Raw genomic sequence first — 23,870 nt, forward strand, 5'->3', positions numbered from 1 at the left:
TCCACCTGACTTGTATGGCTTAAACCTGAGTCTTTCCAGCCACTCCTCAGGAAGGGCTGGCCCCAACCTCCGGCTGCTCTGGAGGCCTGTGATGCTGCTGGCCTTCCCATGTGATCTCGAAGGTGCTTTCTGGGTATAGAATCAGTCCTGATTCTAGCGGGAGGGGGAAATCGGCCGGCCGGAGAGCCTTCCCAGGCCGGAAGCCCGAGGCCAACAGAGCTGAAGCAAGAGACTCGGGGGAAACAGGGAACGAAAAGCACCGTAAACAACGTGAGGAGCGGTTCCGGCGGCGGAGCGCGAGGCCCGGAGGTGGAGAGCCCCGGGTGGCCGCGCAGGCCGGAGTCGGCGCTCACGGGCCTCCGCGGGGACCGGCTCGGAGCCAGGCCCGAGCCCCCCCGGCCCCCCCCCCCTCCCCGCCGCGCCCCGCCCTCCTCCCCCGCCGCGCCCCGCCCCGCCCTCCTCCCCCTCCCCTCCCCGCCCTCCTCCCCCTCCCCGCCCTCCTCCCCCTCCCCGCCCCGCCCTCCTCCCCCTCCCCGCCCCGCCCTCCTCCCCCTCCCCGCCCCGCCCTCCGCCGGCGCGGGAGGAGCCCGCCGCGCAGGCCCGGCCCCGCCCCCGCGGGGGCGCCCGCCCCGCCCTCCTCCCCCGGCCCCGCCCTCCTCCCCCTCCCGCGCCCCGCCCCGCCGCGCCCCGCCCTCCGCCGGCGCGGGAGGAGCCCGCCGCGCAGGCCCGGCCCCGCCCCCGCGGGGGCGCCCGCTCCTCGTCCCCCCGCCCGCTCCCCGGGCCCGGACGGCGCCCTCCCCACCTAGAGCCCCACACGGCTGGACCGCCCAGACAGCCCTGGACACACACACACGGCCGGGGCCGCCTTCACCCTCACGACGCCGGGCACCGCGCGGCGGAAAGGAGGCGGCTTCCCGGGGCAGCGGGCGGGGAGGGCGGCGAGGCAGGGCAGTGGGCGGGACGCGGACGGAAACGGACCGGGACAAAGGCCGGGCGGCGCCAGCCCGGCCCGCAGCCCCTCCCCGCCGTTGCCTTTGTGAAGGCCCCAGCCCCGAGAAGCCTCGCGAGAGCACACCACCTAACCCCTCCCTTCCCTCCCGCCGCCCTCCAGACCCCCACGGAGCTCGTTTGTCCGTCGCCCCGCCTCCTGCAGGCCAGGCCCCGCCCCCCACGCCCGGCTATTTCCGGCCGCGGTGTTTCATTTAGGCGGACAATATGGCGGCGTGTAGCGCTGGGCTCCGCTCCGAGGACTTGGCGGCAGGTCAGACCTATCGCTACCAACCTCGCCCTTGGAATTTGAATGCCCAAGTCCGTCAGATATCGCGAGAGTAAAAGCCATAACCGCCTCCTCCCTATGGGCTAAGGTTCCGTTCCTCACCCCGCCCCCTCGAGCTAGGCCCCGCCCCCTCACGCCCTTCCGTTTCCGGCGGCGGTGTCAATAAAGTGGCGGCGGTTGTGGGCAACATGGCGGCGTCCATGGCTGGTTCCCTGCTGCGTGCGTTCCGGCAGGTCAGGCCTGCGCTTCACCCTCCGCTCTGTGACCTGAGGGTCCCCTACCGTGCCCCTGTGTGCCATGGCGGGCCAGCCTCGGGGCGTCTCCCTCCGCCCGCCCTCCCCGCCGGCCCCGCTCGGGAGAGGCGAGGCCGTGTCGGGCTCTGCGGGCCTAGTTAGGAGGAGGAGGGATTTTAAACACGGTCGCGGTAGCTCACTGCGTGTGTGCATGCTAGGCGGAGAGATCCCTAGAGTGGGAAGATGGATGCGGAGAGGGAAGCTAACAGCTTCCTCTGCGCAGGAGGAGGTGGCGGAGCCGTCGACGTGAAGTGGATCTTAAGCACGGGCGCTGCACAGCAGAAATAGAGTGTGGACAGGATGCGTCCGCCCTTTCCCGACGTGCGGGTGGGGTCTGGGGATTGAGTTGGGGCAGGCACTGTAACACTTACTCCCGTGAGTCTCGCTCAACCCGTGGTATCTTTACCTCTGCTTCCCTAGTAGCTGGAGGCTTCCACTTCCAGCCGCCAGTAGCTTTGATTTAAACAGTCAAAAGCAGATACAATTATTTTTAACATGTTTAGCCAGATACATCCAGAATACTACACAACATATAATTAATACAAAAATGACTAGCAAATTTTACATTCTTTTGTCTTATACTTAATACATACGTCAGATTTGCCACCATGAACATGGAAAACCTAGTTCTATCAATACAACAAAGTTGCTTCAAGTTTTTAAGCTGAATGAAAGTCAAGAATTACTAGTTGTACTGGTGACATTTCGAGTGATTACTAGCCATATAGGTGGCGGATGGCTGCTGGGTTGGACAGAGCACATCTATAGTAACTAGATGTAAAGTAGATACAGGTGACGGTAAGTGCGTAGATGTAGGGGGGCTTGTGGAATTTTCTTCCAGTTGCTTGTAATTCATAATTAAGGAGAAACTGAAATTTATCCGCTGAGTGTGAGCAGGGATTTAAAAATGCCACCTGTAGTCCCTGCTGCTCAGGAAGGGTAAGTGTGTTTGTCCTCTGATAGGTTTCAGATTAAATCATTATGCATCCATTCAATACCATATTAATAAATACAATTTCTGGAAGGATATAAAGAAGTTACTAACAACAGATGCCTATGGCTGGTGCGTATCACTGGGCAGGTGAGGAGTGAGGGCAGAGGGAAACTTACCTGTTTGTTTTTTATACTTTAAAAAAATTTTTTTGACCCAGGTGATATTAGCTTAAGAAAAGTTAAACAATTATATTGGAAAGTTTTTGCTCTCCAGCATGTTATTCACATCATGTTATTAATACCACTCTAACAGGTAAAAGTTCTTTATTTTGAATTGGGAAGTCCGTTGTTTTGGGTGTTTTTATTTGCTGGTTTTTGGTACTTACCCACGCTGGTCTTAAACTCGAGGCCTTCCTGCCTCAGTCTCCCAAATGGTAGAATTTCAGATATGTGCCATAATGGAGAGTTATTTGAGTTAGTAGATTTAAAAGTTTTTAAGTTACTAGGTTATAAACCAGAGCCTGGGCCTGGCGATCCTTAACCTTCATAATTCTTGTCTCTATTTCTTAGGTGGCTCCTTCATCAGTTTCAGGACAATTTCGAGGCTACTACGTAGACTGGAAAATGTTTCGGGATGTAAAAAGACGGAAAATGGCCTATGAATATGCAGATGAGAGGCTTCGGATCAACTCACTCAGAAAGAATACCATCTTACCAAAAGATCTGCAGGTTTGCAAATCAAGTCCCTAATATGAAGTCGCTAGCACGGATCACTATTGATATTGTTATGTTGACTTAGCATGAATATAATTTTTGGAGAATAGGGTCAAATACTCCAAGTCAGCATAAGTCCATGAAATTGACATTGGTGAGTTTAGGATTAAAGATAACTGTATCACATCTCACTAGCCATTCAGCCATTTTAATAGTCCCTAGAAAGTACTGGTGAATGGTGACCACACTGAAATTGGAAGTTATTTTGACCCAAGTTTTCTCAACTTCATTCCAGTCATGCAGCTCTCGAGGCATTGGAAGACGTTGCTAATTTGTGGGGCCATTGGCCTAACCTGTCTTCCCTTAGTCCTTGAACTCCCTTACCCATGTGTGTTCCTCATAGACTCCTTTTCTTGTGTTTACTTGAATAATGGGGTACAAACCCCATTTGGTTTGCTGAAGGGTAAAGTCCTTGAATGTAAGTGGTGACATGGAACTCCTGCATTTGACACGCTTGTCAAGCATTTAATGTCATATTAGGATATCAAACATTTCTGGTAGCTTTTCTAGTCTGTTCCTTAAAGTTTACTGATGTAATTATATATTGCATATTAATTCTATTTTTAAAATGCATATTGCAATTTAATGGTATATTAATGAATCTAGCTCTTTCCTCCTTTAAGTATTGACTTAAACACCTTGAATAAATAAATAAATGTGACTTGTAATATTGGGGTTTCCCTTAGGAAGTTGCTGATCAAGAAATCGCTGCCCTTCCTCGAGATAGCTGCCCTGTAAGAATCAGAAATCGATGTGTTATGACGTCCCGACCTCGTGGTGTAAAGCGGCGCTGGAGGCTTAGTCGCGTTGTCTTCCGTCACTTAGCCGACCATGGGCAGCTTTCTGGGGTCCAGCGAGCAATATGGTAATCAGCTTCACAATCTACTGAGCTTTCAAGCGAGCTAGTACTGGCAAGAAGAGACTTTTCTAATAGACAAAACTCTAGTAGTTTTTTTTTTTGTTAGGGGTCCAGTATAGTTGTCTATTTTGATACTGTCTATAGTTATTTTTAAGTTTTAAAAGAAGAAACTTGGGTCTTTCATTCTGCCAATGAATTGTCCTTTCTCTTTGACTTTATGTACTATTGATTCCACATTGTTCTCATATGTAGTGCAAAGAATAGAATAAAAATACTTTCTGTGAAACTTTTGTTTACTGTACTTTTCTTTCAAGTGTTACCTTTTAGTAGCTTATAAGGGTTCTGCATTTTTAATCAGTATTATTTAATAGAACAGTGCTTTTGTATAGATACCCTATCTATAGCAATGTGTAATCTTGGACTGGCTTAGACAGTGACAGACAGGTAGTTTATCTAATGCTCTGCTTCTTAGTGTAATAGCTGAACAAAAGAACCACCATTTCTCTATCTTTAAGGGCCTTCAATGCAAGATGTGCCTCTTCAGTGTCTGATAATCTTTTCACACAGTAAAAGTGCTTTTGGTTTTCTTGGGGATTTTGCGGGGGATGGTGGAGGTTACTGGGTATTGAACTTAGGACTCTGCACTTTCTAGACTGGTGCTGTACCACTTGACTATACCACCAGGCCCTTTTTGTGTCGAGTAATATTTTGTTGTGAAGTAATTATCTCATTTTATACTTGGGCTGCAATCCTGCTTGTTATTGGGCATTACAAGCATATAACACTGTACCTGTCTTGGGCAGAAAAGTTTGAGACTTTATATGCAAAATGACCAGCATTAAACAGGGATGACTCCATTTTCAGCTGAGTTCAAACCCTACTAGTTGTTTTGTTGAAATAGTATTTGCTTTGTTTATAACTAATGAGTAAGAATACAAGGTCACTATCGTACTTTTCAACAGTGTGATCAGCCAATTAATGGAAAATATGTAGTAGTATAGATGAACATACTTACCAACATCAGGAAAATATTCCTGGAGTATGGTACCTTAACCTGAATCAAAAGATGGGATGAAGAAATTGGGAACAAAAGTACAAAGAAACAAAGTCATGATTCATCTGATGATGAAATCAGTTACTTCAATTAGAAATAAGCACTAGGCAAGAAAGGCCACTTCATGGAGGATTTAAAGTGATGTGAAGGAATTAAGACTTACAAGTATATTGTAGTTTTAAGGAATGACATCACCACTCCTACAGATAAGTGATAACCGTGTAGTTTATGACATGAAACGAAGATGACTGGCAAGATAGCCAGTTAGGAGGGTGGCTTTCTTTTTGGTGGTAGTGGCAACCAGGATTTAAACTCAGGCTGATGATCTAACACTTGAGCCATGGCTTCGGCCTGGCTTTTTATTTTGGATATGAAGTCTAGCAAACTTACCTGCCTCATGAGCCTACCCTCAAATCATGGTTCTCCAGACACCAGTTTTCTGAGTAACTAGGATTACAGGCTCATTGAGCCACCAGAACCCCATTTAGAAGTAAGGCTTTAAGAAGAGAGGGCAAAGTTTGAAAGTGTTAATTTAGGAAAATAGACAAGACTTTTGACTAGTAATTTAAGAGGTAGATGGTAGAGGACCACTCCAAGATAGAAAATATAGGAAATTGGACATTTAGGAATAACAATATATAATTGCAGAAGATATATATTGTAATTACCTTGCTAGAAAATGCTTTTTATATTTGCCTGCCCTTTACATAAAAATCTTAATCCTTGGAAATGGAGCTGGGGCACAAAGTGGTAGAGCGCTAGCCTTGTACAAGAGTTCAGGGGCAGTGCCAAAGCCCCACAAATGGGAGAGGTGGGGATTCTTAACCTCTAATGATACCAAATAGTCTTACCATAAAAGTGTTTCTTCAAATTTTGCTAACACTAGTGACTGCATTTTTGTGGTTTTTAGAATTTATCTCATTAGCAATAGCCATATACTCTGTTTTAGAGTTCCCTAGTCTGTTTTAATGCTTGCTTGGTACATATACTGCGGTTTTAAGTATTTGTGCCACTCCAAAATTCATGTTGTATTTCAATCCTCCATCAGTGCACTACAACTCGGACTGTTCATTTGTTAGGTCAAGACCTGACCTTCATAAATGGCTTGGTGGGGTGTTCATCCCTTTTGTGCCCTTCTGCCATATGCAGGATACTTCAAAAAGAGCACCATCTTAGAAAGCAAGCCGTTTATTAAATGTGCTTGGACTTCTGGCCTCCAGAATTGTGAGAAATGTTTCTACTTGTAAGGTACCTAGTCCAAGACACTTTGTCAATAGAAAAACCAAGATGAGTTGAATTTGTTTGAAACTTAAAATTGCTATGGTTTTTCAGCAAAAAAGCTGCAAGTGGAGGCATAGCTCAAGCAGTTACTTTTTTTGGTATGTAGCTCAGGCTGGTCTTGAACTCTCAATCTTCCTGCCTCAGCTTCAAGTACTATAGTAATTACAGGTAATTTCTGGCTCACATCTGAAATATATGTATTCCTATTTCTAAGGCTTTGTTAGTATGTACATCATTGTACTTGTACTTGTTCATTTCACTTTCTTAGCATATTAAAAAAAATCTTGGTTTGTGAATACCAAACTATATTCAGTTAGTCCTCCAAAATAGTTATGTGGCTATTTCTAACCTGCATAGTTCATCTTTTGCATAGTTCCTAGAATTTTGAGTCAGGGTAAGCAAACATGTAATTATGGACATTACCAAATAACTTTTCCATCTTTAAACTTTTTATTCTGTTGCCACGTACGTGTCCCTCCTTTCCCCACAGCTTCAAAACTACGTTCAGTATCTGAAACTCCTGGAGTCTTGCCAAAGAACAGTGTGGTTTTTTTTTTTTACTATTTTCTCAACAACATGAACATCCTTTTATGTTAAAGATCACATACATGTCTTTTTTAAGTGAACTATTCATAATCTTTGGAATCCCAACTTTTTGGAATTCTCAGTTTTTAGTTGTTACATTTTTTCTTGCAATATAAATATTCCTTCCAGGTTTGAATTCAAAAGTAGTTGTTGGTTGCAGTGGAATTCCTCTCATTTCTTCTAGTACTTGTATTAGTTTTAGATCTTTGATGTTTTGAATGTATCCTTGGCTTATCATTTAAATACCATCTTTTCCAGTTTTAAAAAGTGTGGCTCTTAACTGCATTCTAAATCTTCCAATATGTACTCTCTTCTGTTCCACTGGTTTATGTGCTAGCACTATAACTATAAAGGCATTATGTGTTTTAGTATTGTTATATATTGTAACATACAAAGATACTTGGCATTTCTTGTAAAGTTTCTATTGTTTCAATTCTATAATTGATTACTTAGTACACTGTAGTTTATAATACACACATTGCTTTAACATGGAATGGAATGTTCTATAACAACTTTCAAACACATTTGAATTTTATGCAAACTTTTGATTTTAATCTTATTCTTACATTAGTGGGAAGTGGTGTCAGTAACTCACCGGCATGCAACTACTGTTTTCCACTTCCTAGCTAAACAAAAATACATGTAATGTAGCATATTCCTTAGGCAAAATTTATTTAAATGAGACTGCCATATACCCAACCCCTTCTTAAAAAAATAACCAGGATACTAATGAAAGCATCTTTGGAGGAAGTGTTTAATAAGCACATTTTATTTAAATAAATCCTCCAGTAAGAAATGGAGAATTCACTGCCTTTACTTAGAAGGCTGTGTAAATACCATCTGCCCAATCTGTATATGCCAACATTCCATTATTGGAAACACCAGTATTTCCACATCAGTCCCAAAAGGACTTAAAAGTCTCAAAATTCTGGGTCTCCTTTGGCTTGCTTCTCTCTTGATTCCACCCAGGCTTTATTAATGGTGCGTTTCATATCATCATCTCCATCTTCATAAATTTTCTTTAGCACGTTCATTAATCCCTCACTAGGATCTGCTTCAGTGTCATAAGAAGGCTTTCTGTTAAAGAGAAAACACTACAATGGAGAAACCAAAGCATGGAAAGATACAATTTCAAGCTAACTAACAAGGGTTAAGGGACAAGAGAGAGCCAGAGTATACAAGCAATTCACAATTAGCACACAAATTTAGCTTAATGAAAATACATTCCTGTCATAACACAGTACAGGAAAAGAGTGGTCACCAAAATGTTAGACGGTAAATTACTTTTCTGACAATTTTTAATAGTATATATTTTCAAAGTTTTCAAACACTGGCTAATAAATTCATTGAATTTTAGTTGAATAAATAGCCAAATAGCCAATTACCTTTACATTCCTTTCTTGAAACAGGTCTTCATTATATAGCCCAGGCTGGCTTCTAACACAATTCTTCTGCCCCCAGTGGTGTAATTCGGGCCCATGCTACCATACCCTGCTAGCTTTTTATTTAATTAGTACTCATTTAACCCATCAATTGCTAGATTATATACTGGAAATATAGTAACACAGGGTCCTAGACTCAGGTACATCTGTCTAGATTTTAAATTTTAAAAGCCTAACTCTAGCCAACCACTTCCCAAGGGAAATCATAAGTATGAATAGCTACATTCCTCAATGCAGTATACCACCAACTAGCAGGAGAAAAAGCAAAACTGATATAGAAGTATCTGAATATTAAACATGTTAAGGAAAATAAACAGCCAGGTTTTTTTAAATACCTGTAATCCCACTATTCAAGTGACAGGCAAAATTCTCAAGTTCGAATCCCAGCCTGAGTTAGATACCTTGTTTTACTGTCTTTAAAAAAAAAAAAAAAGTCTCATATCTAAGGAATCTTAAATAAAAGAAAAACACACATGGATACAAGAACCTTTCAGGAACTCCTAAAACAAATTATTAAGGATGGGCAAAGTACACTATTTAAAAAAAAAAAAAAAAAAAGGCCAAGTATCTAGAAGCATCAGTGTATCCAGGTATGAGAAACCAGTACTCAAGAGCAGATTCCATGTATTTTAAAAATCAACTTGCTGGTTGGCACCCGTGATTCAAGTCTATAATCCTAGGTACTTGGGAGGCTGAGATTGAGAGGCTCAGTTTTCCAGGCTGGCCCAGGCAAAAAAGTCAGATGCCATCTCAATGGAAAAAGCTGAGTATAATGATACACATCTGTCATCTCGCTATGATTACAGTGAAAAATAGGATTGTAGTGCAGGCAGACTCAGGGAGACCCTTTCTCAGTAATAAATAGTGTAAAGAAGTTATGGTTCAGTAGATAGACTATCTGCCTAGCTAAGTACCAGGCCCTAGTTTAAACTCCAGTACTGGAGGGGAAAAGGACAAAGAAAGTTAAAAGCGGATATATAAGTCAATGAGACTAGTGGACATCAAGAGGCAGACGGTCAAATCAGACTGGGCAGCTCTTGTTATCCATAAAGTGAAACTATAACCTCAGCCAAAAATTAAAGACCTTTAAACAAATGAAAGTAAACTCACTCCTTCTCTTTGCACTCCTTTTCAACTTGAGTCAAGTAATCCCATCGTACATTTTCTGCTTTCTTTTTGCATAAAATAAGAACTGTATCCGTTTTGACCTGGATGTGGAGAACACCACACGGAGATTAGGCATCAACATTTAGAAAATAGTAACTATAAATTAATCAAGCTCCTAATGTGTGTAAGCCTTACTCTAAGCACTAGTAGTACTTTTAAAAAATTAAAGCAGAATCTGAAAATCATCAAAGGGGAAGACTTCAAAACCCGAATAATACCTTTCATCACTAATAAATACTATTAAGAGGAAGTGGGTAAGAGTTGTGGTTGGTAGAAAAAACTTCATTAGGAAGGCTTCTCAGAGACGAAATACAAACAAACAAGATCCAGGAGGAGGACATTCTAGAACAAACTATAAGCAGGTGGAGTGGTTCCAAGAGGCAAAAATTTTGGCATGTTTGAAGAAAAGGAGGACTGAGGTTCAGTTAATTTAGGAAAAGATAATACAGGGTGAAGTGTCTGGAAGGCAAGAAAGGAACATACATTTCTAGGAGTTAGAGTACTTCTTCAAATATGGAACTGTAGGTAAGACTTGCAATGAGAGGCAAGCAAATCAAAATAAATTTTAATATGATTTGTTACGTAATAGCAGTATAGCATAACTATATACTGACTCACTAAACTGCATTCATTCAAACTGAATAGAAAGGATTGACTAAATTAGTGAACAGCATGAATCATGAAAGTTGGACTGTTTGTATACCTTCTACAACTAAACTAAGCACTTTAAGATCTCCTTTATCTATCAAAAATGTACACAGAGAACAGGGCATTGGTGGCTCACACCTATAATCTTAGCTACTGACCTGAGAGGTTCAGAACCAGCTCAGACATTCAAATCTGCCTGACTCTTTATTTCCAATTAGCCAGCAAAAAGCCAGATACAAAAGCTTAAAGTTGTAGAGTACCAGCTATGAGTAAAAATGCCAAACACCTTGAATTCAAACCCCAGTACTGGCAGAAAATAAAAACCAGTACATAGTGTACCCAGTAATACCTACAATTTAAGTATTTCACAGTGCATATACTCTATTTCAGCATGTCATTCCAGTATATGAAATAAATACAATCATACAAATGTGAAAACAGAATCAGAGTTGATGAAGCTGAACTATTCTTATAACCTGTTATCATTCAGGTGCATTGGCAAACTCTTCGTAAAGATTAAGTATAAATATTCTAGGATCCTCGGGCTATAATGACCTGTTTGCAGCTTCTAAGCTTTTCCATTTCAATGTGAAAGCAGCCAAACACAACAGAATACATAAGAACGGTTTTCTGCCAGTAACATTGTTTATAAAACAGGCTGCAGTTTCTGATTCCTGATATACTGAAGAAATTCTAGTTCATCTCAATTCAGCCAGGTTCAATTTAATGAGATTTCAAAATATTATGACCCAAAAAATTATTTTAAAAAGTGAACACTCACTTTTCTTGAACTGCCTTCTACAGAGATGGGCTTCAAGAGGTTGTTCACAATCATGGAGTAACTCTTCCCGTTTAGATTCTTTACCAAAAGATCAAAGGCCCTACAACACAAAAGTGAATATATTATCTGTCAGGTTTTATGAAAGACACTAGTTCTGGAGAAAAGCCACTAGATCCATTTTTGCATGTTTTATCTGGCTATCCAGATTATTTTGACACCTTTTCAAAGAATGTATACAGCAAAATTAATTCTAAATTTAAGCAGAAATTTGAGAAACTACATAGAAGGGCCCCTAGAATAAGGTAATCTGATGGTAAGAACTCACCTATCTGTGAAATGCACCTGCACATTCTCAGTGGGAACCTGATGAACTCCAGTTAAGGTGATGTAAATTTTCACAAACTTATCTGACTGATCCCATCCTAGAAACAACAGCAAAGGTAGGACATGAAATAAGACTTGGACATTTTCTAAAAACAGCAAATTTAGGCTGGGATGTAGCTCAGTGACAAAGCTTAGCAAATGTAACATACCCCAGTACCCAAAAAGACAAAAACAAGTAAAACAAAAATAATAAAAACAGTAAAATATGAAAAACAGAAATGTTAAAACAAATTTCCTAGAGAATCTGAATCTCAAAACACTTAAGTACTATACCCAAAATGAGGCATCTGACCTAACAAAAAGTAGAACTTAAGATTCAATTTCACATTTCTGAACAGAAGGCCCTTGCTCTTTTTCTCAGGATAAAAGTATTAGAGTTACTTGTTTTATTTTTGCATACTGGGAAGAGAACCAAGACCATTTACATGCTAGGCAAGTAATCTACCACTGAACTACATACACTACCAGCCCTCTTTTAATGTTTCTTTTTTGTTTGTTTTAAAGGCAGGTTCTCTTCTATGAGCCCCACTGGCTGCAAACTTGTGATCTTCTTCCTTCATCCTCCCAGTGTTGGGACTATAGATGAAGCACTACTCTGGCTAAAGATTCTAATAATTAAGCTGGGCATGGCGGTACATACCTGTACTCACGGATACTCAGGGAACTAAGGTAGCTTAAAGCAAAACAAATGAAAACAACTTTTCATTAAAACCCGTGGACTAACCTACCAACATCTAATGAATGTAATTTCCACATATACTGGCAAATTCTAAGTCTCTAGCCTATAACAAGTTCTCTCAATATGGAAAATGCTAAAGTTTTACATCAGAAAGCATACATCAAGAGTTGTACCTTGGGGGAAGAGCTATTTCTGCTTTACAGAACTGGATGTACTCTCAAACTATAATAGTCTGTAGCCTACATGATTCTCTTGATATGTGAAGTACATTAACTTCACATAAAAGCATACAACATGGGGGGGGGGGTAATCTGTGCTTTGAAGATAAGAATTAGATGTAGGGAAGCAAGTCATACCGTAATTACTGATTTTCACCGTATATCCAGTCGTAATGGGTGCAACCACAGCAGCTGGCTTTTCATTGTCGACTTGTGGTTTCTTCGGTGACTTCTGTTGCATCTTGTTCTTTATTTCTGTCTCAATCTTAGATTTTTCAGTTGTAAGGGCATCACGTACTCTTTTCCTAGTGGATTTTTCCAGTAATGACTTTACTTCTTCTAGGTCTTTCTGCAGCTGTGTTAAAAAAGTGCATACATTAGGATAAATTAAAAATTAATAAGTTCATGTAATTTTCTAGGATTGAGTTGCAAATCTAATTAGTCTGTTGGATTTTAAGTAACTCAAGTTTTGTTTTGTTTTTAAAAGGAAAACTAATCATGAAGTGACAAGCCTATATCTTCCAGTTTCTTCTTTGTTTCAGAACATTTTGTTTTAACTGTAAGCCCTCTCTGTATATCACCTTTATAATGACAACAAAATCATTAAAAAAAAATAAATTAATGAGGAATGAATGCTTGCTTTCAGTGGCCAGTCCTCATTCACCTTCATTCACTATATACCAAATATACTACATAAAAAAGCTTAAATTTAATAATAATAGTAATAATAAAAATCTGCTCTTAAGAAAAAAGTCTCAAGTTGGGGATGTAGTGGCTCAAGTGGTAGAATGGCTACAAGTGGAAGGCCCTGACTTCAAACCCCCATACTACCCAAAACAAAGCAACAACAAAAATCTTGTTCAGGGCTGGGAAGGTAGCTCAGTGGTAGAACGCTTGCCTTGCATGCCTGAGGCCCTGGGTTCAATTCCTCAGCACCACATAAGCAAAAAGAAAAAAGCTGCAAGTGGCGCTGTGGCTCAAGTGGTAGAGAGCTAGCCTTGAGCTGAAGAGCTGAGGGACAGCGCCCAGGCCCAGAGTTCAGGCCCCACGACCGGACTCCCCCCCCAAAAAAATATTGTCCAGACATTGGTCAGTCTCAACAGTCAGGACTCTAGGACTTGCTTACATTAAGTGCCTGGCCACATAATTCAACACAAACACACACTTGGAAACTGATATTATGCTACAAAAGCCTACGTCTCATGGCAAAATATCACCTATATGTTGTCTTCTACTTTCTGGAGATTGAATCAACGTTTTAATGAAGTTCTATAGAGACACGGCTAGAAAATTAATGGGCTTAAATAATTTCCCCAATTGTCCTGATATGACTACAATAAATGAATAAAATGAATAGAATCTTCCCAAATAATTCACTCTGGCTTAACACTAGGTAATTTGGCTGGAGAACTAGTTTTACATCAAGTCAATGTTAGATTACTAAGTATAAGTCAAATGTTAGATTACTAAGTATAAAGGGAATTTGAGTCTTCAACATTTCTTAATGACCTATTCATTTACCAAAGATGCCTTCATTTCACCCACTTGTAACAGATAATATGGAATTAAAGCCCAGCTTCTGTATATGGGCTCCCAAGAAAAACTCATAGTACTACCCTACAAAAACTTTGACACTTACCTTTTGAGCAGAAAACCAAGATGTTTTCATTATAAGTAATTGTTGATGCTAATATTAACACATTACAAATATTAAAGTGCCAAATGACTTTGTTTCCAGAGTATGGATTTACTTAACAATACAAACAGAATTGTACCAAACCTAAATAAGTAGTTGTGCTTTTTGACTGGAGTAGGAATCTTTTTTTCTAGGCACTCATTCCCAGCACCTCTTTACTGTTAGTTTTGGCTTTAAAGAACGCTGGCAAGTTATCTACTGAACCAACTTACAGCAGAACAATTCCTTAGCTGTTTGCAGATCTGAAACCAAGCAAAGATTTGATCCCTTTGCTGCAGTTTCTGCAGACAAACTTGACCTAGAGTGGCCTTTTAACATCTACTTCTTCCTGTAATTTTCCTTGCCTTCTTGGCATGCATTTGTTTTCTGCATGTAAACAATGCATCTCCCTTTTATCCCTTTGGCATTTCCTGCTTATTCACAGGGGCCCTTGAAAACAAACTGCCTCAAAATGAGCAGAAGACCTGAAGAAACTTTTCAGGAGACACAAGCACATGAACAGATGATCAACATCTTTAGTCACATAGGGAAACACAACAGATGCACAGTAGTGGACTTCATATCCACTCCGATAGGATCATAGTCGAAACCCCCAAAGCACAGGAAGTAACAATGATGAGCACGTGGAGAAAGCAGACTCTTCATAAATTTTTTTTTTTTGGGGGGGGGGGAAGGAAGGGATGTCAGAAATGAGTTTAGGAACCATTAGCACTTACCATATGACCCAGCAATTCTACTCTTAGGAATATCCCAAGGAACTGAAACTGTGTCCCCTCCAAAAAAAACCCCAAAAACCTGTGTACACAAGTATTCACACTAGTATTTGTAATATGCAAAAACAGGCAAACGAATGTGCATCAGCTAATGAATAGAAAAACAAAATGTTCTGTATTCCTATGATGGAATATTATTTAACTATAAAGAATATGCTGATACATAGCACTCCATTAAGAGGGTTTGTCTGTTTCATAAAAAGGCCCCATATCGCATAATTTACTTCCACGAAACACGTGGAATAGCAAATTCAGAGACAAAGTAGACAAATTTGGGATTGCCAGGAGGGGCTGGAGTGAATGGAAGCGTGACTGTGTCAAGGACCCTGGATTTCTTTCTGGGATGAACACATGGTGGAACTTGGTGGTAGACCCACACCACCAAATACACCGAGAACCACTGAAGTGAGACGCTGAGTCCTATCGCCGAAAACCAAGTGTCTCTGGATGTGAGTCTTTTTTAAAAGTCCGTGACTTTAAAAGGACCCACTCTAAACGACTCATACGTACGGCTGCAAGCCATCTTCGCCTCTGGAAACGTAGCCTGGTGACATCCATTATTCATTCTTCTGCATTTAAAGCAGTCTTTTTTTAAAACTCCCTAGACATCCGGCAGGTCACTGGGTACAATCGTACACAGGCCCGAAAGAGAGCAACCCAAGTTATAAGTTCCATTTTGTAAAGAAGCAAACGAAGTCTCCAAGAGAAAGTTCATTTATTTCCTGGCTGAATAAAAAATAACAGCGTCCGTCCATTTCCTGCCCTTGATTGTAACTAACTTTCCGGCTACTGAAAAGGGGAGAAAAGCGCGTGTGCTGGAGGTGAGGCTGGGCGGCGGGGCGCGATGCCGGCCCGCGGGGCCCCGGGTTCCATCCCAGGGCCGCAGAGCCAGGGGAACCAAAGGGTGAAGGAACGCCCGGGGCCGGCTGCGTCCCCCGAGCACCGCTCCAACGGGGTCTCCGGTCAACGGTCTCAGGAAATGGCGACTAACCGCCCAGAGAGGCAAATTCACCTGCCCGGGGCAACACAGCCCCACACGGGGCAGCGGCTCCCCCACCAGGTGAGGCCCCGGTTTTCCGCGAGGCTGCCGGGCCCCCCGGCGGCAGGGGAGAGCGGGAAGGGCCCGGGAGAACGTGGCGGCGGCCGGCGCCCGCCGAGCCCCCGCCGGAGGCGCCCGCGTCGCGGCCCCCGCGGCCGCGGCAGGTGGACGGCGTGGAAGGCCGAAGGGGGACCCGAGCCGCGCGGGAAGCGGCGGGGCTGAGGCGCGCCGGACCCCTTACCTCCTCCAAAGCCGAAGCCATGGTCCGGGCGGGTCAGGCCGAAGGCGAACCCTGCGGCCGTGCACCGGATCGAACGGGAAAACGCCGCCCAGCGCGCGACCACCGCGAGCGGAGACCCCCCCGACCGCCGCCAGACGCAGCGCCCGCGCGCCTCGCGTACGCCCGGCCGTGCGCGAGCCCGCGGCCCGCCCTGCGCACGCGGCGCCTCTAGAACCTTCGCGAGGCCGCCGCCGCCGCCGCCCTCCCGCCCGCCTCGGCCCCGCCCCCGGCCCCGCCCCCGGCGCGGCCCCGCCCTCTCGCCGAACCTCCTAGCAACGCTCAACTCTCGCGAGCGAGCCAGCAGTTCGAGAAGACTGAGGCCGCTTCCTGCCCGCCCCACTAACTGTGCGTATCGTCCTTTGACCGCGTTTGCCCTGCTGCGCAGCCGCGGCGCGGAGCTGCTCCTGTAACCCAGCCCCGGAAATAACGTGCAGCTCTGCGGGGTCGGAATGGGGAGTGGTTAGGGAGTGGGCTGTTTCCGTCTTCTCCGACACCAGGCCGGCCGGGCAGCCATCTTAGGTTAGTCAGCCGCCGCGAGCGGAGGACAAAAAAAACCCCCAGAAAAGCCAGAGAACAAAGACAAATCGCGGGCGGGAGAGGAGGAGAGGCCTCGTTACAGTGAGGCGGGACGGGACGAGCATGGTACGGGCGGAGGATTCCTGAAGGAGACACTTTTAATTTCCAGTGGCTTTTGGCGCGCTGGAGGCGTCGCGCGCCGAGCGTCGCCGACGTGGTGGCGTCATCACCGGGCGGCGGTAAGAAGCGGGGGGGCTGCGTGGCCACGTGACGCGGCTCCGTAGCGCGACCCGGCTTAGCGCGGCTGACCTGCGGCTCCTCTCCCCGCGGCTGAAGTTTGGGCCCCGCCGTTCGCGAACTGTTGAAGCACGCGTCTCCAGCGCCGGCGCCCCCCCTTTAGGACCCTCCCGCGAGTCCAGTCCCCACCTGGGTTTGGATTCGATGTAAGTGCGCCTGTCGACTCTCGGAGGCAAGGTGGCGAAATCCTTGTTCTGGGGACCGGGCTCTGCCTTCCGGTTGCGAGCAGCGCCCGCTCCGCGCCGTCCCCGGCGACCCCCGCCGTTGAGAGGATTGCCTCTCCGGCGGCGTCGGGGCGGCCCCGAGCGCGACCGGAAGCGTCGACATGAGCCCCGCGAGCGGCCGCGGCGGCCGCCACCGGGCCTCGGAGCTCCCGCCCCGAGAGGCGATGAGCGTTCGCGAGCCCGCGGAGCCGCAGGCTGGCGGGCCATGATGGTGGCGGGGGAGTCGGAAGTCCCGTCCGGGCGGAAGCGACGAGCCCGTCCCGCCGCCGCCGCCGCCGCCGCCGGCGCTCCGCCTCACCCGGCGGCTCCGGGGAGAGAAGCCCGACCCGAGCCTCGCTCCTGTGGGTTTCGTGCCGTTTGAGCGAGGTCCCCGGCCCGCTGCCCTGCGGTCGGAGTATTCAAAATGAAAGTAGCCTCTGGCGGGGAGGGAGGGCAGTCCCCGGGAGGAGCCGCTAGGGGGCTCGGGAGGCGCCAGTATTGTTTTTCTGGCCTTAGACTCGGTAACTAGGTGGCCGTACGTTACGGAGAGGTTTCACTGAGCTCTGAACCGAACGCGTGTGCGGATCTTTCTTTGTGGAAAGTTTTAGGGTTTTTTTTTCCTTTTTTTTTTTTTTTGGCCGGTTGTGCGGCCAGGACTCCGGGCCACACTCTCCCTTTAAGATCTTCCGCTCAAGACCCGTGCTCTGCCACCTATTGGGCCACAGTTCCACTTCTGGGTTTTTGCTGGTTAATTGGAGATAAGTCTGGGGGGCAGTTTGCTGGAGGCTGTGTGTGTGTGCGTGTGTGTGTGTGTGTGTGTGTGCGCACACGTACGTACGTACTGGCTTCGAACTTCGAGCTTCCGATCCCACGCCTCCCGCCTAGCCTGGAGTCACGGGCATGAGCCACCGGCGCCCAGCTTCTTTGGTAGTTACACTTAAGGCCTAGGAGGGGATTTTCCAAAGTGATAAAAGTGTTACAAGTTTGGTGGAAGGCCGAGGCACCAGAATCACATGAGCCCATGAGTTGCAGACTAACCCGGGCAACGATAGTGAGCCACCCCTTAGTTCACGAAATAACTTAAGGGCTGTGGGTTTCGTTGAAGTTAGTTGAGCAGAAGAGATAAGAGGTGTCCACGGGGAAGTTAGAGATAATGAATATTAAAAGGGCCAAATGCAGGAATTTAAAAAGAACCAGGAGAAAAAAAATCTGAGCAAGTTCTGCCAGGTTTTTAGTTTTAAGTTACAAGAATAGTGAGACATATACAAGGGTTATCTGTAGTCGGCTTTATGTTAGATGTTAGAAGCTGTGAGCTCCGAATAGGTAGAGAATCAGAAAATTAAAGAAGACCTGATGTTTGGTATTTTGGGTTAGCTCCGGCCACTTGTCTCCATATTTTATAATGGTAAGACTCAACCATGTTTTGGGTAATAGACCCATCCTAAGCCCATTGTCTAATAATTAAGGGTTGCGGTTGGTAGATCACAGGAACACATGTGTTTTCCCAGCTCAGGAAATATAAACCCCCTTAGAAAAACCATTTGTTAGGCTTTTCTGTTTCTGCTGTATTTTAAGCAGGAGTTAACTTTTATTTGCCTTTTTTGGTTCCTGTGACTCCCTAGTTGTTTTTTTTTTTAAACTAAAACCTTTGCTAAACTTCCACCTGTGAGTTTGTGAAATTCTTTCATCTCTTTTGTCCTGGATATTTAGGTCCCCATGAATTGTGTGGAAATTGGGAAGCCAAGTTTTTTGCCTTCTCTACTATTGGAAAAATTCCATTTTAGCTTTTCCCTTTCCTTAGTAACAAATTATACCTCAGTTTGTTTTTAAGTGTCCAACTGATAGCCATAAACTTAAGTACTTAAGAGGGACAAATGCCCCCCCCCCCCCCCCCCCCCCCAGTGTGAACAGCACCTCATTCTTTTTAATTGCTTAGGCTGAGGAATTAGCCTCAGGGCCTATGTCCTATCTTACAGCAAATCTTGCTGGCTTATTTCAGAATATGAGGAATCAAAAAAGACTTCTCACATTCTCCACTGCTACTACCATTCTCCTTTCTAGCCTCTCCCCCCTTTAAACGCTGGTATTTTTGTTAGTCCTTAAGCCCATTGGGTGTTTTCTCATCTCCAAGACTACTATTGCTTTTTCCCTGCCTAAAAGTGACACCGGTCTGGCTTTTCTAGGCTGCTTTAGTTAAGGTTCAGAGAAGCAGAATCTGTAGGGGAGAGAATAAGAAATTGACTTACACAGTTGTAGGAATTAGCTAAGCAGGTCTAAAATTTGTAGGCCAGGTAGACAGAAATGGTATATCATAGGCAAACTGTCCCTTTGAACTGGCTAAAGCTTTTCTTCAGCAGAAGTCTGGGAGGGAAGTACACAAGCTAGATAGAAAGGAAGCCTCTGCTCTGCTAGCTGTTAAGACCTTCCAACTGATTGGGCCCAAGTGGATTATCCAGGATATCTTTCCCTTACTCAAAGTGACCCTGATTAGGGCTTTAATTATATGTGCAAAATTCCTTCACAGCTACATTTGTTTTTTGTTTTTTGTTTTTTTTTTTACTGAATAACTGGAGGTTTAGGCCAAGCTTACATATAAAAATACCATCCTACCAACTGTCTCAGTAATTTCATCCTCACCAGTTTCTGTCCTCCTCTTACCTGTTAAAGTAGTCTGTGGGCAGTTGTGGATGTTGTGTTGTGCTCAGTTCTTTCTCCCCCATATATTTATTAATGTCTGGAGAGACATTTTTGGTTGTCACAATTGGAAAAAAAAAAAACCAAAACACTACTAGCATTTAATAGGTAAGGTCCTTAGACTCTTAAACATCCTATAATGTACAGGGCAACTTTCCCCCCACCTACAATCCCTCCTCCCAATAATAGAACCATCTAGTCCAAAATTAGTACAGCTAAACTGTACTAGAAGTAAGTTTCAAAGATTTGTCTCCGTTTACCTCATTTTTAATCTTACTTAGAATGGAGATGACACAATAGGTAACCAGTAAATACTGATTTAACAACACAGATTACCTAATCTCTTTAGTTCATCCCTAAGTGATTCTTAACCATAGCAAGTTTAGGAAGCAAGCCCTAGATGTTAAGTAATGGCTTTAGATTCTTGATTGCAAATAACGGCTTCTATATTTTATCTGTAAGTTGGGGCTAGTTATTTAAATTCTCAGAGGCTTCTGTTTTCTTTCTTTTTTTTTTTTTTTTAAATTTTATTTTATTTTATTTGAGAACATACTGTACAGAGGGGTTACAATTACATGGTCAGGATAATGCATACATTTCTTACCAAGCATTGCAGCCTCCTCCTTTGTTTACCCTTCACCTCCCTTCCCAGCCTCCCCCCTCCTCCCCTCTGTTTTCTTTCTTATCTATATGGGGACTAGCATAGCTAATAACACTGCTAGGTTAGTAAATGTTCACATAAAAACACAATTACTAAAAATATGTCTTTGTACCATTTCAGGTTAAGAACTGAAAGAAGATGCACCTGGACTTTCCCCGGAGCCTTCTGCATTTTTAATCATCAGGTGGAATCTAGGGTTCTCTGGCCCTAAACCATATTTGTTTGACAAAAGTAGAAATTAGTTCTACCTTAGTGGACAAATTGTTGCCTACCATAACTGTCTCCCATTGAAGGCTTCTGTGACTGCTCTTTAAGCTACAAAACTCTGTGCTCAACTTTGTCTGACATCTGTCCTGTCGAGTGTTCATGATGCTGGGCCCTGAGGGAGGTGAAGGCTTTGTGGTCAAACTCCGTGGCTTGCCATGGTCCTGCTCAATTGAGGACGTGCAGAACTTTCTCTCCAACTGCACGATTCACAATGGGGTTGCAGGTGTCCATTTCATTTATACTAGAGAAGGCAGGCAGAGTGGTGAGGCTTTTGTTGAACTTGAATCACAAGATGATGTAAAATTGGCCCTGAAAAAAGACAGGGAAAGCATGGGCCACCGGTACATCGAGGTGTTCAAGTCACATAGAACCGAGATGGATTGGGTGTTGAAGCACAGCGGCCCAAACAGCGCTGACTGTGCCAACGATGGCTTCGTGCGGCTCCGGGGCCTCCCATTTGGATGCACAAAGGAAGAAATCATTCAGTTCTTCTCAGGGTTGGAAATCGTGCCAAATGGGATCACATTGCCAGTGAATGCTGAGGGCAAGATTACAGGGGAGGCCTTCGTGCAGTTTGCCTCACAGGAATTAGCTGAGAAGGCTCTAGGGAAACACAAGGAGAGAATAGGGCATCGCTATATTGAAGTGTTCAAGAGCAGTCAGGAGGAGGTTAGGTCCTACTCAGATATGCCTCTCAAGTTTATGTCTGCACAGCGGCCAGGGCCCTACGACCGGCCTGGCACAGCCCGGAGATACATGGGCATTGTGAAGCAGGCAGGCCTGGATCGGATGAGGTCCAGCGCCTACAGTGCAGGCTATGGGGGCTACGAGGAGTATAGTGGCCTCAGCGACAGCTATGGCTTCACCACCGACCTGTTTGGGAGAGACCTCAGCTACTGTCTCTCCGGAATGTATGACCATAGATATGGAGACGGCGAGTTCACCGTGCAGAGCACCACGGGCCACTGCGTCCACATGAGAGGGCTGCCCTACAAAGCCACCGAGAACGACATTTACAACTTCTTCTCTCCACTCAACCCCGTGAGAGTTCATATTGAGATTGGCCCAGATGGAAGAGTGACAGGAGAGGCTGACGTTGAGTTTGCTACCCATGAAGAAGCTGTGGCGGCGATGTCAAAAGACAGGGCCAACATGCAGCACAGATACATAGAACTCTTCCTGAATTCAACCACAGGGACCAGCAATGGGGTTTATAGCAGCCAGGTGATGCAGGAAATGGGTGTGTCTGCTGCCCAGGCCACCTATAGTGGCCTAGAGAGCCAATCAGTGAGTGGTTGCTATGGGACCGGCTACAGCGGTCAGGATAACATGGGAGGGTATGACTAGTTTTGTAGGAGCAGTTGAGTTAATTGAATTTTCACAGGCAGCCAGTTAGCAGTGAAAAGCAGTTTATACTAGAGGAAGCTGTGGGACCCATTTTACACCATGAGTTTGTGAAATATAGATTTAAAAATTACTTAGTGTTTTTTCATGCAAACTTTTCTTCTAGCATGTGATATTGAATAAACTAAAACTTTTTTCTTCCACTTTTCTTGATTAACATTTTTGCTAGTATACTTCAGAGTGCTGTTATCTGAGTTCAAGTAGTTGAAGTATGTGCAGGGTGGATCTTCACCCGCAGGAGCACAGTGGGGACGTGTACTTTTTGGAGATCTCAAAGGTGCTAGATCCCTAATCAACGAGCAGCAGTTCTCATGTTTGTTCATTCTAGTTTATACTTTCATTTAATATCTTTTAGGTTAGGTTAAGTTTTAAGTTTTTTAAAAGTTAGTTTTGAGAATTGAGACACAATACTAATACTGTAGGAATTGGTGAGGCCTTGACTTAAAGCTTTCTTTGTACTGTGATTTCCTTTTGGGTGTATTTTGCTAAGTGAAACTTGTTAAATTTTTTTGTTAACTGAATTTTTTTCTTAAAATAAAAAATTTTTCACAATGAAAAAATATGTATATGTATATATGCTATAAACATTAGGTCTGATTTTGTTACTCATATCCTCATCCACAGCTAGGCCTTAGACCTAATCATGTCAGAGCTGCCCATTTTTAAAATCGAAAAGCCTATGTTCTGAAGTCAGTTCTGTTTTTCCAGCACGCCTACCTAATCACTACATCAACACCGTAGTCCTTTGGCATCTCCCAGTTTCCCCTTTTTATTGGCCTGTACAGCTGGTTAATGATCATCAATGTTATTCTCTTAAACTTGGGGCCGTTCCCTGGGCCCTTGGCCATTTTATTACACTTTCCCAGCAAGGCCAGTCCTGCTTAAATTTTCCTAGACATGGTTGGTGACTGGCCATTCCCAGATCATTTTTCTCGTTGGCAGCATTTAAAACAGCTCAAATCTCCCATCCAATTGAGCAACAAAACACTCATGTGGCTTGTTTCTAGCTCTTGTCTGTAGCATCCCCTACATTACCCTGCAGCAGTTCTGAGTAATGGGATTGAATGGATCTGGAAGTCAGAAAAAAGCCGACTTTGCACCCTTGAGGTAAATGATAGAGGGCTGGGGGGATGTAGCTCATGGTAGAGTGCTTTCCCAGAAATGCATAAGGGTCTGGGTTCAATCTAGCACCACCACAAGAAAAGGAGCATCACCGTAAATAACTCATACCAGGGTTATTGTATGTAGTTCTAGTACCCCAAATAAATCTGAGTTTGAGCCTTTTCTGTAAAATTATACTTTCAAACAATGAAACAAACACAACTTTGCAATGAATGTGTTTGGAAAGTTTTAAAGGTGTGAGAATTGCTGTTTTCCCACAGCGAACAAACTAGATTCTATAAGCTTGGGATTATGTAGTTTTTTTCCATTTAAATACTTGTAATTTCTACTTTGTGACCCTGTCTAACGTCTGGATTTCCTTGCAAATAAACATTAAAAGATATGCTTCGAGTCTTCCTTTGGTAGTAAAAATTTCATTTCATGAAGGTAATTAGATACATAAACATGGCAAATATCTTACCTCCTTAGTTGAGAAAACTGGTGAGATGTTAAAACTTCCTGAGTATTTGAGCAGCTGGGTAATTTTATCCAACTTGGGGATGGA

The 23,870-nt window shown here is 44.2% G+C and overlaps 3 protein-coding genes across 4 annotated transcripts; 2 read left to right on the forward strand and 1 right to left on the reverse strand.

Annotated features, from left to right (window-relative positions):
• Window positions 1-1,408: 1,408 nt before the first annotated feature.
• On the forward strand, window positions 1,409-4,421 carry Mrps14 (mitochondrial ribosomal protein S14). Its single transcript, XM_042674367.1, has 3 exons — window positions 1,409-1,509; window positions 3,073-3,231; window positions 3,963-4,421. The coding sequence occupies exons 1-3, from the start codon at window positions 1,465-1,467 to the stop codon at window positions 4,143-4,145; spliced, it is 387 nt and encodes a 128-aa protein (XP_042530301.1). The 5' UTR covers window positions 1,409-1,464; the 3' UTR covers window positions 4,146-4,421.
• Window positions 4,422-7,791: 3,370 nt separating this feature from the next.
• On the reverse strand, window positions 7,792-16,306 carry LOC122103825 (calcyclin binding protein). The gene is made up of 6 exons (XM_042674490.1): window positions 16,124-16,306; window positions 12,513-12,729; window positions 11,419-11,515; window positions 11,094-11,193; window positions 9,608-9,705; window positions 7,792-8,132 (listed from the first exon to the last, which is right to left on the reverse strand). Exons 1-6 carry the CDS (start codon window positions 16,142-16,144, stop codon window positions 7,976-7,978), a joined length of 690 nt encoding a protein of 229 aa, XP_042530424.1. The 5' UTR covers window positions 16,145-16,306; the 3' UTR covers window positions 7,792-7,975.
• Window positions 16,307-16,642: 336 nt separating this feature from the next.
• Window positions 16,643-23,708, forward strand: LOC122103666 (heterogeneous nuclear ribonucleoprotein F-like). 2 transcript variants are annotated; one of them, XM_042674226.1, is made up of 2 exons: window positions 16,643-16,681; window positions 20,654-23,708. In XM_042674226.1, the coding sequence occupies exon 2, from the start codon at window positions 20,900-20,902 to the stop codon at window positions 22,145-22,147; it is 1,248 nt and encodes a 415-aa protein (XP_042530160.1). In that variant the 5' UTR covers window positions 16,643-16,681; window positions 20,654-20,899; the 3' UTR covers window positions 22,148-23,708. The 2 variants fall into 2 exon arrangements, with proteins under 2 accessions (XP_042530160.1, XP_042530159.1); XM_042674225.1 differs by lacking the exon at window positions 16,643-16,681 and adding an exon at window positions 16,714-17,121.
• Window positions 23,709-23,870: the final 162 nt, after the last annotated feature.

Source organism: Dipodomys spectabilis, unplaced genomic scaffold (assembly GCF_019054845.1).
Source record: "Dipodomys spectabilis isolate Male_0828 unplaced genomic scaffold, ASM1905484v1 ptg000019l, whole genome shotgun sequence".
Taxonomy (NCBI): Eukaryota; Metazoa; Chordata; class Mammalia; order Rodentia; family Heteromyidae; genus Dipodomys; species Dipodomys spectabilis.

Coding starts and splice junctions, on each gene's coding strand:
- LOC122103666 (XM_042674226.1), top strand. CDS start 20,900: ATGATGCTGGGCCCTGAGGGAGGTGAAGGCTTTGTGGTCAAACTCCGT.
- LOC122103825 (XM_042674490.1), bottom strand. CDS start 16,144: ATGGCTTCGGCTTTGGAGGAG. Junction 11,516..12,512: donor GGTGAAAATCAGTAATTACG/GTATGACTTGCT, acceptor TGTTGTTTCTAG/GATGGGATCAGTCAGATAAG. Junction 9,706..11,093: donor TAGAAGGCAGTTCAAGAAAA/GTGAGTGTTCAC, acceptor CTCCACATCCAG/GTCAAAACGGATACAGTTCT.
- Mrps14 (XM_042674367.1), top strand. CDS start 1,465: ATGGCGGCGTCCATGGCTGGTTCCCTGCTGCGTGCGTTCCGGCAG. Junction 1,510..3,072: donor TGCTGCGTGCGTTCCGGCAG/GTCAGGCCTGCG, acceptor TCTATTTCTTAG/GTGGCTCCTTCATCAGTTTC. Junction 3,232..3,962: donor TCTTACCAAAAGATCTGCAG/GTTTGCAAATCA, acceptor GGTTTCCCTTAG/GAAGTTGCTGATCAAGAAAT.